The sequence below is a fragment of the Vanellus vanellus genome (genome assembly GCF_965231255.1).
Source record: "Vanellus vanellus genome assembly, chromosome: 3".
Taxonomy (NCBI): domain Eukaryota; kingdom Metazoa; phylum Chordata; class Aves; order Charadriiformes; family Charadriidae; genus Vanellus; species Vanellus vanellus.
Window position 1 is genome coordinate 95,948 of NC_138907.1, and position 14,399 is coordinate 110,346.

The 14,399-nt window shown below is 42.9% G+C and overlaps 1 protein-coding gene across 1 annotated transcript in view; it reads right to left on the reverse strand.

Annotated features, from left to right (window-relative positions):
• MRPS5 (mitochondrial ribosomal protein S5) overlaps window positions 1–14,399 on the reverse strand; it is a 106,559-nt gene that overhangs the window by 55,834 nt on the left and 36,326 nt on the right. Inside the window, exon 6 of the mRNA XM_082480911.1 lies at window positions 4,126–4,216. Coding sequence (XP_082337037.1) covers window positions 4,126–4,216 — 91 coding nt within the window. The remainder of the gene's footprint in view (window positions 1–4,125; window positions 4,217–14,399) is intronic.

Consider the following 14,399-nt stretch of genomic DNA (forward strand, 5'->3'; position numbering starts at 1 on the left):
TACCAGGTGAACTGTGGTCGTGATGAAGAGATTTCACAGCAGTCTCGGAGTAGCTGCAGTCAGCTCAGAGCAGGGCATCAACTGACTATGGAATGAATAAGAGGACGTGACAACCGTTTCTACAAACTTTGTAGTCCAACGATGTCAAGGTAGATTGAATTAAAATAATTTAATTTCCAATCAGCAGTTCTAGCTTTTTTGGTCCTTTAATGTTTCAGTTGGGTCAGCTGAGGCTGCGGGTTACCTGCATGCAAAAGCCTAACCCCAAAAAATCAGTGGGATTGGACCCATTGGCCGGCAATGACTTCACTAATTTCATGCAGACACTATAGGAGAAATGGGCTGAAAGAGATCCAGGAAAAAAGACGGTCAAGGGTAGTGTCTGCTGCCAGCTCCCTCCTGGGGCAGCTTTCCCTGTCCCTGCACGCACCACGCACCCAGAGGTCTCCATCACTTTCTAACTCCTGCACAAGCAAATGCAAGGAAACTGTGCTATTCTTACACACACCCCCACCATAGCAGCATATTAACGCTGTGAAGTCACGCGATAGATCAGAAAATGCCAACAATGAGGTCACCTGGGCAACCTCAAGTCAATCATTCAGCACACATGGATTAAAGCGATAACATGCTTCATGAAAAAGCTTTTTGAAGAGGTAGAAAGAATTTTTCCAGAGCCCTTCTGCTGAAAAACCACACTTTCCTTTACACATAAATTTTCCTTCCCTCCAAACTGCCATTAAAATTCAGCTCGAGGAACACATCTGGACTTGAATCTTTCACATAAAAGAAGTTTCTGCAAAACTGTAGTTGACTGGAAATACAGTTGTCTTACTGAAGCTCCTACATACACGCCATCATCGGAGACATCTATTCAGCTCATAATAAAAGGAGCCTATTCACATCCCAAAGGGGGATGCTCTGCATATATATTGAAAGCAAGATTTTCTTTACTAGAGTCATATGGCAATGCAAACGCAATTTCCTGTACTCTGCCACCGATACAATACACGCCGTGGTCCTACCTCCTGATAGAAGTAGGGATCCTCTATTATTTCGATTACATTGTTTAGATCATTTACTTCACAGCTATTCATTTTCTATTTTTTTCAGCCGATTCTTCTTTTAATTCTGCTGACTTATCTCTAAGACCATCTGAGGTCTAATGGGAATTTTAATGTACATCAGTTTGTATCCACAAGAGAATGCATGGAAATTCTAAGGAGAAAAACTTGGCACGTTCAAGGGCACTTCTTAAATAAAACTTATCCCGCAACAACAAAAAAAAAGTCTATAACTCCCGGTATTTGAAAACTGAGTGAAAGATAAACACTATTTCCTCAATAACAGAACTGGAAACCTGCAAGAAACTCATTGCTGCACAGGGTGCCTGCGTGGTTCCTTTATGGATGCCTTTGGGGTTTTGATTTTCTTTTTTAAGAAGACAGTGACAACCACATCATGGAATGTCTCCTTTTGCTCTACCAATATGTGATAGTTTTAAGTATTATATATCCCGTAATATCCAATATATAAAGACTTGGCTACACCACTGCACTGAAGTACTAATATGTGCTTGACAGCCGTGTCTGGCCTTCACTGTTTTCTTTTGGTCGGTGGTTGTTTTTTTCTTAGATGGGCCCTGCTCAGTTACAAAATTTGCAACCATAACACAGAAACTACTTCAGCTTTCTCTACGCTGGGTTGCCCATCAACAGCAGCAACTGATTGAACTACGAGTTTTTCCTGCACCTTTTTATTTTGTGCACAACCCTGTAAAAAGCTGCAGTAGAGCGAATTCTTTTCTCCTCATTTTGTAAAGACCAACTCCGACCAACTCAAAGGCTCTTCTGGCCAAGATGGCTAAACGCTTCACTTGAAGAAAAAATTGCCTTTACTTATTGCGGCATTTTCCAAACTTCTGAGGAGAGGAACGTGGCACAATGTGCCAGGTACCAGTCATCGATGTCTTTGCTGTGAGTGATCTTACCAACAGATGAAGCGGTCCCACGCCATCAGCTGGGATCCAGGGCTAGTTCATCCAAGTTAGATGCTGCACTGAGATGGTTTCATCGCTTCTAGAGATAGTTTGGTCATCGCTACCCTGCATGAATAACTGCACTTAGAGTTCCGTTACGAGGAAATCACAACTGAACTGAATGCCTCTGACCAGTATTCTTTCTCCCGTGTCCTGGTTTGAAGTCTTTGCCGAGACAGAAAAGGAAAAAGGTTTCTTTTCACAGCTCATATTAGAAGATCCTTCATAACGTTATGTTTCTTTTGATTTGTCCTATTTACTTCATGCCACAGACAGCATTTCTATGGTCAAACTTCAAATTGCTTGCTGAAGACACTGCTATAAAGTGTCATAATGGAGAAAGCCTACAAATAGGTCAAGCCACAGATCACTGAAGTTACCATGAGACCGGACTCAAAAGCCCCGAGTATTCTATTTGTCCTTAAAAGTGTAAATATAGCATTTGCAGGAAGCCCATTAAGTGGATTTTTTTTTAAATCTATTATTATCTTCAATAAAATAAGAAAGCTTCCTAAAGAGCAGGAAATTTAGGGTCTTCTGATTTGACAGATTCATTACAAATTTCTGAATCAAGACGATAGCTGAGACGACCAGTAAACAAGCCCCTTTTAACTAAAAGCAGTAATACTTCCAAGGGACTCTCCTGAGACTTACAGAGGAGGAGAAAAAAATATCAGCCAGATTTACACCAATTCTACCTAGAAATACTAACACTAGCTGGAAAATAACCCAGGAAAACGCACAACCAGTCATGCTGCCCTTTGCTGCAAGGCGGTCACCCTGTTAGAGCAAATGAGAATAAAACCCCAAGAAGCCCAATGTGAAAATGATTTTCAAAACCAGAAAGACAAATCCACATCCGCTGACTCCTATTTGACTCTTATCTGCTCTACTAACCCTGGGGGTACAGATCCATTTCAGCCAAGCACAGGCACCTCTGAGCACACTCAGCCCAGCTTCCTTCCGGGCCGGCAGAAGGGGATGAATGCCTCCCCGGGCACCTCAGCCCACCTCCTGCAGGTGTCCGATTCTCTTCTTGGACTTGAGAGCAAACAACTACACCCTGCAGCTAGTAGGCTGGTATTAGCCTACTAGTACCGGTAGGCTAGTATTCTGCATCACAGAATGCTTGGAGCAGGAAGGGACCTTAAAGATCATCCAGTTCCATGTATTATTATAATCAGTTCTGTCCTGAGGTGGTGGGGGGGTCCATGCTAAATTTATGTCAGCTATCTTTAAGAATGTTGGACATTGTGGTGTAATAAAGTGCTCCATTTTTTCAGTGGATGCTCTATGTCATAGAATCACAGAATGATTTGGGTTGGAAGGGACCTTAAAGACCCCCCTACACACACCCTGGGCAGGGACACCTCCCCCCAGCCCGGGTTGCTCCAAGCCCTGTCCAACCGGGCCTTGAGCACCTCCAGGGATGGGGCAGCCACAGCTTCTCGGGGTGACCTGCGCCAGGGGCTCACCGCCCGCACAGCAGAGAATTTCTTCCTGATATCTAATCTAAATCTGCCCTCTTCCAGTTTAGATCCATTCCCCCTCATCCCGTGGCTCCCCTCCCTGATCCAGAGTCCCTCCCCAGCTCTCCTGTAGGTCCCCTTTAAGTACAGACATGCCTGGCTGAATACTTTCAGGCTTTGATTTGTTTTTCAACATGAACAGTAACTACAGCAAAAGGAAACTGTCTACAGGGAAGCACAGATGACCCCTCCCGGTAGGATCGACCAGTAGTTAGTCCTATCGCTCTAGAGTTAAATAAAAAAAATGTTTCTACCACTGGATAATATATGTTCCAAACATAATCACATATTACTACTTTTCCAAATTTCTTTTTTTATACAAAACAAAGTGTCCAAATGAATACATACATAATTTGATTATAAAGCTTACCTTTATAGATGAAACTCAAAATTCTTACAGGTATTTCAATATTGCCCAGTGGAAAAGAGGGTAAATTTTCTTTTCTTCCTTTTTTTTTTTTAAAGTATAAAAAGTCCCTTTAAAGTCCCATGCCTCCTACAGTCCTATTACAACAAATGATTAATTTGGCATCTTTTACATACAGTAAACACACATACCTGCAGCCCCTTTACCATTTCCAATAGCCACTAAGGCACGTATTGATTTTTTTCTGCCTTCCTTTGCCTTCATACAAAACACATTTTTCACCTGAAGAAAAAAAACAAACAAAAACAGCACAAAGCATCTCATTATGGCACAATTCAACTGCATTTTTTTTTTTTTAAAAGAGAGTCAGTTTACCAAAAAGGAATTGGAGGTCTGTGATGAAACCTTTCAATATATACTGTCTTTTGTCAATGGGTATCGCCTGCAGTGGGACACTGGCTTCAAGGCATGAAATACGTAAAGGCTGTAACAACCAATATTCAGACACAGAAGAAGTTATCTCAGCACAGTTTCATTAAAACATCCCCTCAGTTGTGTTTAGCCGCACAACAGACAATGCTCTAACGCCGCCAGCCTCATGCGTGATTTCAATCATGATGAAAAAAACATGGGGAAAAAAATGGAAAGTGACATTAATATCTCACTGCCCCCCCCCCCCCATTTTGAACATATTTTAGAAGCACTCTCAGGAACTCCTCGAGGCATGATGATGCTTTACACGGGTTCAAATTTAAGACTGAAATCTACTTGCAGACTGCAGAAGGCAGTCTCGCTACTGAGAAGACAGCTGCTGAAAGGAAGACTTCACTTAAGAGAGGGGAAGAAAATGGCATTTCATTCCTGGAACTTAGCAACGTTTACAGAAACTCTGCAAGAAATTCAAGCAGAGATGCAAGAAAGCCATTTCGTTTGGAGTGGGGGGACACAAGAACAATTGGGGAGACAGGTGGGGTTATGGTTAGCACTCTGGAAATCTAAACTTGCTTCTGCCTCTGCTACAGACTGCCCTGCGCGACTATAGGCAAGTCACTGCTTTAGTCTCCCACCTTAAATGGTCTGATGTCTCATCTGAGATCCTTTGCCCATCTAGCTCCTATTCTGGTTTCCTTGGCTTTCTTTATATATTAAAATATATTTATTTAAATATAGACATATATTTTAATATATAGTTTATATACTGTATATAATATACAAACAATATATAAAATTATAAAAGAACATAAAATATACTATAAGTATAAATATGAATATATAGAGAGACATATAAAATAACATACTGGATATTGCTCGATTGCGTTAATATCTGCGTCTCAGAATTACCAGTCAAAAAATACAGTTTACTTCATGGTTCATTTCTCCCCTTCCTCTCAAATGCATCAGAGTCTACTTTCTTGAAGCCTCAATATGATTTCCATAAATTACAATAACTGCCAAATTAAACATGCATTGTTAATACATGTATTCAGCAGCACTCCCCCCTTTTCCCTATACGTAACTCTCCCGTAAGCTAGTCTGGTTGCAGCATTATACATCTGAAAGTAGATTATTTTAAAACACTCGCTCATGGCTTAAACATTCTTAGAGAAATTCACAAAAAAAAAAAACCCCAAACACCAACAATCAACCAAACCCCACAAATTCCACTGACATCACTAGGAATGAGCGCCTCTGAAAAATTCCACCTTGCTTTCATTAAAATAAAGATGCTGCTAAATTCGTATTCTAGAGAGCACTTCGAAGAAATACCAGCTTTGCTAACCGCTTATTCCAAGCTATTTTTCTTTCTGCAATCTTATTGCTTACACAAACAACTAAAAAAACCAAGCCCCTGGAGATGAAAGTGCCTGCGGAAATAGGCTATTTGCAGAAAATGCAAAATAACGATGAAAGAAAGAAAAGAGAATTGAAGTAGAGCGATCTCTCCAGGCGCATCGAGAGCATACTACTTTTGCTTTGTCTTCCGTTGCCAACCTAAGTAAGTATTTGAATAAAAAAAAAAGAAGTTGGCATGCAAATAAAGGACGTGATGTTTGTGGAATCTACTCAAAAATTATTCTTCTCCCTTTCCAGAAGGTGGCAATAAAGACTGATGCAGGGAGCTCCTCCAGAAGCCCTCCTACAACTGCGCTTGTCAGCTGGTTCCGAGCAACCGGGAAGGAAAACGTGTTCAGTCACCCATCGCAACCAGCATCTCTCCCGAAACGCCGCGAAGGCCCTTCAAGCTCGATAACGTGCAGAGGCAGCCGTGACTGCTGCAACAACGCGGTCCTCAGGTTCTCCGCGCCTCCTTACGTCAAAGCAAGTGGTGCTCTTCTGGCGCCCTCAGCAGCGCTGCCGCCCTTCCCTCCGGGAAACTAAGCGTGCAGCCAAAAGCCGAGCATTGAACCGTGCCGGAATTAACACACAATGAACAACGTGCCACTTTCGCAACAGCATGACCTCTGAAAAGCAACCAAAACTAAGGCACCATTACCCCTTATTTACTAGATTGCCACTCGAGCCAGATTGAAAGCGATTTTTTAAATTTGAAAGCTCAACCACAGTGTACCTCAAATTGACTTGTCTGCCTGCACCCATTGCCCAGTGGTGACAATGCAAATTCAGCTTGCTTTCGAGAGCTGCGGGAAGAAGAGCATCTCTCAAGTGCAAATTGAAACCACCTCCAACATTTATTAAGAGGAGAAACGGCAAGTCCCGGTTCGGAAGGCGGAGTTGGGAGTGCGGGAACAGGCTGCAGCGGGAGACAGGCTGCTGAAGGCTATCGTGATTTCAGGCACTTATCAGCTGTTGCACTCTGATAGAAAAAGGTAAAAAACCCAACACTTCTCCAGGGGTTTCATTCCCGTAAAAGCAGAATGAACGACAGGCCAAGCTGATCGCCTCCTTTCTAGAACTCTCATTCGAGTCATGACTTTTAGGAACCTGCCACCTCCAGGCCACGCTCTTGACCACCACCAATCTCTTGCTGCTTTTATGCGGAGGAGAGCGTACGCACAGGCTGGTCCCCTCGTGGCGTCAGGTCCTCCGGTCCCCAGACTTCTCTATGGTACAAGGTAAGCCGAGATAAAACGAGAGCAGGGAGCAGCGCTGGAGGAAAAGCACTGCCAGGCAAGTGAGGCTAGAGAGGCTCAGGGACGCGGCGAAAAGGCTTGGGAAGCCGGTTAGCCGAAAGGACCGGGTAGCAAACCTGCAGACAAAAATCAAGCCCACGTTAGCTAGATCATGCCCCCATCAGCCCTCTCGTCTCTGTGAAAAGCTCCAAGGGCAGAGCAGCCCCTGGTACCCCAGCGACAGAACATCTCCCAGCCGCAACTTACTCCTGCCCCACCTGAAAACCAGAAATCGCACCAGCCAGCTGGAGGGCAGAGCTCGCACTGCCGACAAGCGACAAGGGTGTCATACGATCTCCCTAGAAGTATGCAAACGACGGGCAGTGGCGAGGGCAGTGCCTCAGGAGAAGGCAAATTAGTCTGTCTTCTGCTATGATTACCGAGACGTGATTTTCTCAAGAACAGCTAGCTAGCGATTGTATCAGTCCAAACTGAAGTCCATACTTCCACACGAAGACGCTCAGAGGGCTGGAGCACCTCTGCTATGAAGACAGACTTAGAGTTGGGGTTGTTCAGCCCGGGGAAGAGAAGGCTCCGGGGAGGCTTTATAGCCTGTACCTATCTGTGAAACTCGTGTGAAACTCCCTTTCATAACTCAGTATGTGGCTTCATACTACAGCTCCCATCTGAGTGCAGACCCTTTGGGCTCACCCACCATAACGCATGCTCACTGCCTCCGAAATGGCTTTGTTTCCTCTTCAAAGGATGATGCGTAATCATGCAGAATTATAATTCACCTAAAAGCTTCTGAATGTTCCAAATGCCAATTATTTCATCCATAGAGGCTGACAGGTAAAAGAGGAAAAAAAGAGATTTGATTATTTAATCAACAGAACAGGTTGAAAGCGGCATCCCTAAACTCTACTTTAAAGGCAGGCCAAAACTCTTGAGAACTCCAAGAGTATCAGAAATAAATTCTAACGCACAGCTCTGACCCCTCAATTCTTTTGCTGCTGGTGCTATCTTAAAAACTGTCGGAAATTTTAATTGTCAGTCTAAAGACACTGTCAGTACCAGCCAGGGAACAGAAGTAGTTCTAAAAGCAAACTCTAGAGCTCAAATACCCCCAAAATACTTTTGAGCCAACATCTCATTTGAAGTAAATTATTACTCAGAGAGTATCTTATACACTATATAATTTTTCAGTCAAGGATGCCAAACAACATATCTCAGACACTGTAATTTCATGCAGCATTTCCTTTTCACAAGCCTTTTCATTGCACCCTTCGCAAAAACAATAGCTAGAAAAGAATTTCCAATGGCTTATAAGAAGAAACAAAGGGTTTAGACTGTGTATTAAGGGATATTCTTTCTGTCCTGAGTAGCAAGTCCAGCAAGATTAATCCTGTGGTCTTAAAACAAACATGCACTCATGGGGTTTTTTTTGCTACTTCGTGGAAAGTTGAAACTATGGCCTTATATTCTATTAATAATCCCCTGCTGCACCTAGACTATTTATTTTCATTTGGTGGATGCAGAACAAATGACTACAGAGCGATACAGTTATTACTCTCTTCTGTGTTCACATTCCCTACAGATAACTCTCGATAGTGGCATGCACTTTTGTGACGATACATTTGGAAATACTTAAGATGAGGTCCTTCGTATCGTTTTGATCCAACAAACCTTTGTTTTTCTGACTTTCCCCCTGTTTTCCACATGCTAACATAAAGCTGCTGCTCCTAAGGCAAGTCAATTCCCTGCGGATTGGTAAAGGAAGCCTGGCGGTCCCTGGTGTCACCAGCCCTGAACAGTCCCAGAATGGAAAGAATGTCCCCACACAACCAACCTTCTCTCCTGCCCCACTGATATTTGCCAAGGGCTGCATTCAGATGATTAAATAAGTACAGGTGACATTCAACTGCAAGATCATAAACCTTGAGACTCCTGCTAATCTTTTCCAGCTGGGAACAGCGACTGTTCACTTCTGCTGCTGCTCAGATTTTGGCTAAGACACAGCTCAGGCCAAGACCTGTGTAGGCTAGGAGCAGCACCATTAGGCTGAAGTGAGGGCAACGTGTCGGCAAACACGATGGCCACGCAGTGCTAAAGGCCATTACGCAGCTTGCTGTGCCCCGGAGCCATCATCCTTGCACGCTTGCTGTCTGGCAGTTTCTTCGGAATCCCCTGAGTCATGGCAGCGGCACGCACCAAACTTCCAAGCTGGATGGTACAAATACACCAGCTTACCCAAAAAGCCTTTGGAGCGGATCCGACAGCAGCTGGACTGCTGAGGCCTTCCTGCTTCCCGGCATGACGCAGGGGACACCCGCCCCGTGACGGAGGAGGAAGGATGAGCACTCTTACTGTTGGTTTGGCAACTATTTTGCTCGCAGAGGTGCGAGTTGCGAGTGACAAATTAGAGAACTTTTGAGTTAGAAACCTCACGAGTTAAGCGATGAGCTACTGAATTCACGTGTCCTACAGGCGAGCACAAAGGGGACCGAGCGCTTGTTTGATGTGTGTGTTTGTTTTCCTTCCTAGTAAGCTCAGAAAGCAAAGTTTAATTCACAGAGTACGTTGCCCCGTAAATGTGAGCGATCCAAGCGGCCCGTGACAAGCACGCCCAGCGCCACTCTGCGCTGCCCGCATGGGGTGCGAGGTGTGCAGCCCCAAGCACTTGCTCCCTCCAGCCTGCCGCCGCCTCCAGCCTGCCTTCCCCAAAGAGCCGCACAACAGCCGAGGTAAATGCTGCACCCCAGCAGGTCTCAGACCATCAGAAGAAGCATGCTTGAATCCAGCTGCACGGCTGAACAAAACAATGAAAGAACAAGCAAGCGACCAAACTCACTCGAGAGAAACCACTAGCTTTAAGAAATTACAGGTTTGCATGGAGTCTCGGCACATCAGGACTCGGACGTGAAGCGCCAATACTCTGAGACAGCTCTGTGAAGCGTACCAACCTCAAGCCAATCCAACCAAGAATAAAGTCTGTAAAGAATACTACTGCAGCAGTAACACACAAAAAAAGAGAGAAGATTCAGGCGAGAGCCTAGAATCTGGCTTCCTTTACTGCACATTGTCTTGATTATAAGACAAAAGTGTTTCTTCTCTTTCTGTAGAGTTCATCACTAACTCAATTCCTGGGAAAATATGATCTGTATGCTTTTCAGAACATCCACTCAACTATTCACTCAATGCAATTTACTTTGCTTGATTCCAAGGAAGAACCAGTTAGTTATTTTTACTATGCAAGTGTTAAAAAAGTTCTCTTTTGTCCTGTCTTCTTCCCTCCCTTCCCACAGTCTCAGAAAGTAAAAACAAACAAACCGAAACCCACACAAACACCCAAAAGAAAAGGGTCCATGTACAGTTTTACCTACAACATAAGAAAAAATAAGAGGTAACCCTGAGCTAAAATAGCAACACAAAATTATTTTGTATTTCAAGGACCCAAAAAAGATAAAACCAACACCCAGCTCACGCCACAGGCAGCTCTGTATATAAACTAAAGCACCAGTGTACCTAAATCTGCAGAGAGCGGCTTTTGCTTTAAGGATAGTATCAGTGTCTTTATGGGGCTGCCTTTTGCACCACTCCTCCGTACAAACTGAGCGCGTTGCCTCACCTGAACTTCTTCAGCAAGTCTATACCTTTCGGTAATTTAACACTCAAACAGAAAACAATGGGTTTTGTTGTTTAAAAACGACACTACCGTACCCTAACCACGCGGCTGAAGAAGGGATCTGTTCTGGCACGGGAAAGGCTGCACTCGCCCAGTTACAACGGGGCCACGCTTGCCGAAAATTCTTCAAGTACAGTTATCTTTATTAGAAACAGATAACGAAAACAAAAAAGTACGAATGTAGTAGTACGTGATCAAAAGGCAGAATTTTCACAACTGGCAGGGGGCAACTTGAGCGCTGGAGAAAAAACCCTACGATCCGGCTTTTGCAAAGGGCATTATTTATAACTTTTATCTTGTCCCTCAGAAAGCTCCCCTTCGTGAAGGAGTCCAAGGGCCACTAACCTCTCGTTACGCGCTTTCAGGCCTTACTGGGTCCTACGTCTCACTTTTGAATTTCGATTGCACCACAAGGCAAATACTATCATAAAATAGGATACCATGTAGGCTACTTGCTTTACTACGTTACCATGCTGATTTTGGAGAAGGATGGAAGAAAATTTCGTCTGAGGATGGATGATACAGGAAATGAAGCCTTCCAGTTAAAATAAGCCTGGCACGTCAACTACAGCTGACAATTTTAATTTTAATGGTTTAATTTTAATTTTTTACCACCATTATTACATTACGTTGAACAACAGTAAATACTACCACCAGTTCCATTCACAGAAATAGTTCTTACGCACAATATACGAGCAAAACAGGAAACGAGCCTTCAGGAGTGCCGAGGAAGAAGGCAACGGGGAGCCCGAGGCACCTACTCTAAGTAACGCAATAGTACATACGAAAGCCAGAAACAAAACCAACGTGCAGCCCCTGCTGCCGCCCTTAACACTCACTCAAGCTAACTTCTTCTCTACGAACCCTTCAGCTCTAGTCTACGTGACACTCCGACCTTGTCCATGCTCTGGTCTACAAGTGGGGAAAAATCAAGTTAGCTTTTCTGCTTCTGCATTATAAGAAAACACTTTAATAAGCAATTTCTCTTTTTTTTTTTTTAAGTAAGGAGCACAGCCTTTTTAATAGCATAATCACAACAGAAAGGGGCTTTTGTATCTTTGTTCATAAGACGGTCCTTTAAAAATGGCTTTTGGTTTCTTGCTGCACAGTGTAGTTTCCCAGCAAACATTACTTTAATCTCCTGTACTGTTATGAAGATAAAGATAATGGAAAAGACATACAGAAATAGCATCGCGTATGCCGTCTACTTTAAATAAGAATGCGAGAAAAGATTTGTTTATTTCAAAACTTCTACTTGTTATCAGGAAATCATAGGGCTCCATTATTCTGGGCTCACCGCTGGCTTTGAATGTAGAAGCTTTTGGTCCTGCCGCTATTCTTCTGCAAAAAACGTTCCTCTTTCTCAGTTCACATCTGTGGCAATCCCTTATAACAGTAGAGCCCCAGCCTGCTTCTAAAAGCTTTTTTATTGGTTAGATTAGACATTAGGAAGAAATTGTTCACTCTGAGGGTGGTGAGACACTGGAACAAATGGCCCAGAGAGGCTGTGGCTGCCCCATCCCTGGAGGTGTTCAAGGCCGGGTTGGACGGGGCTTGGAGCAACCTGGGCTGGGGGGAGGTGTCCCCGCCCGGGGCAGGGGGGGACTGGATGGTCTTTAAGGTCCCTTCCAACCCAAACCGTTCTATGATTATTCAGATATAACAAAGCAATGAAATGTATTCCTATAGCACATGGAACCATTGCATAGAAACTTATTTTGTTATTTAATCTAATGAATTTGACTGTAAATAATCATGCCAGCACAGAACGGCAAACTTGAGTAAATACCTACTGCGGCATCCAAACTGACAGTCAGTTGCGACGTGTCACACCAGCAAAACAGCAGCCGCTTTTCTGCAACGTGCCCTTTCAATTAACTGAAAGCACTGCCAACTGCAGGGCTCATTAAGAAAAATCACTTTTTGTGAGCGGTGCCCTGCAATGCAACTCTTGCAAGCTGCCTTCCAACACAGACGCAGCTAAAGGCTCAGTGGGCCAAATGGTCTTTGCTACATCAGAGTCAAAGCCCAGAGAGCCCAGTCCACTCCAAAGCCTCATTTACTTAAAGGAGCTTTAACAAATTGTGTGGGTTTTCCAAAACCCACCCCAACGACCTACTGTGTGTACAGCTATGCCTGATCTACAAGGAACTGGAAAAAAAAAAAAAAAAACAAAAAAAAAAAAAAGAGAAGGTTTTTCTGATTCTTCAGCATCTCAAATCAGTGTGTGTGGTTTTAAACCGAAGAGTGATAGATTAATTTTGCATGTTAAAATAAGAATGCATAGGAAGTGTATGGTGCAATTCAGGACATCTCATTAATGGTCACATAAACGTTATTTTTTGTTGCATTTATCATTCGCATATTTATAATCTCTAAAATAATATTAAAGGGGAACTTGGTATGCAAATGGATCAGGTGATCCACTTACATATGACCACCAGCTTTACTCCCAATAATACCATCCTTTAAAAGCTGTTTTGGGGAAGTCTAGACATATGCACACCAGCAAAGGTATAGAAGCACGCAACCCATTTATCATTGCAACAAACCACCTGTGACATTAAGTATAAGTTTGCTACTCCTTTAATTTTCTGTCACCTCTAGGCACCAATGACAACTCTGAAAAGAATATATTAGAGATATTTGAGAAAATAAGAAAAAAAAATATCTTGATACCAGACTTATTTTTATAGGTTTATATTCATGTCTGTTTAGGTATACATGACATACAGGGCATTAAATGTGAACCGTCAGTGAAGGTCACGATACTTTGATAAATGTTATCTTAAGATTTAGACTGAATTCATTCACGAATGGAAAAAATATCCCTCGTTAAACTAACTGCAATTTAATTTGTTCTTGTGCATACCAGTACCACTTCACACATTCTGTTGAAGACTCTGAAAAGTCAAAGTTGATCTTAAACAGCAATTTAGTTCTAAAATAAATAGTGATCATATCCAAAGAATAAAATAGCTTTGTCGATATAACAGAAGGGACCTTATAAATACTCATCTTACTCTAAGGTCTAAGTATTAGAACACCAAAAAAATAAAAATGAAAAAAATTATGAGGACTTAATTCAGAAAAAGAATGACTCGGGCGGCAAGGCAAAGGAAGGTCTATTTAAAACGTTTAAAGACATCGGGCAAAACAAAACTGAAAAAGAAACTATTTTTCATTTGCAAGGCTGTTTATCATCGCTCTGAGCAGCAAATACTGGAAAGTGATTTTGCTCAACATCTTCATTGTCACCATAGGAGAGCACTACCGAGTAGCAGAGACATCAGAGACGACGTCTGCATAACACTGTTTCAGGGCAAACAGAAGGGGAGGAAGAACCAGGAGCTCAGTGATGGAGGGATTCACGACATTTATGGGGACAGGGGACTCTAGAAATTAGGAGAAGGAAGGAAATACACTTTTTACTCAGGCAGGACATTTGCTGGAGGCCTTTAGGAGTTCCAACAGGACAGTGTTGTCCTCAAATGGATCCAATACAGAAAGAGAACAGTTCAACTGCTGCAGATATATATATATATATATATATATATATATATACACAGATAAACATATATATATACGGACTAGATTATAGACTACTCCCAGCTGCTGCCAGGGAGGAAAGCATTCCTCTTCTCTCTCATCACAGATATTGGGTACAGATCTAATTCCACCTCGTGCCAGTGCCAGATCAATACTCCTT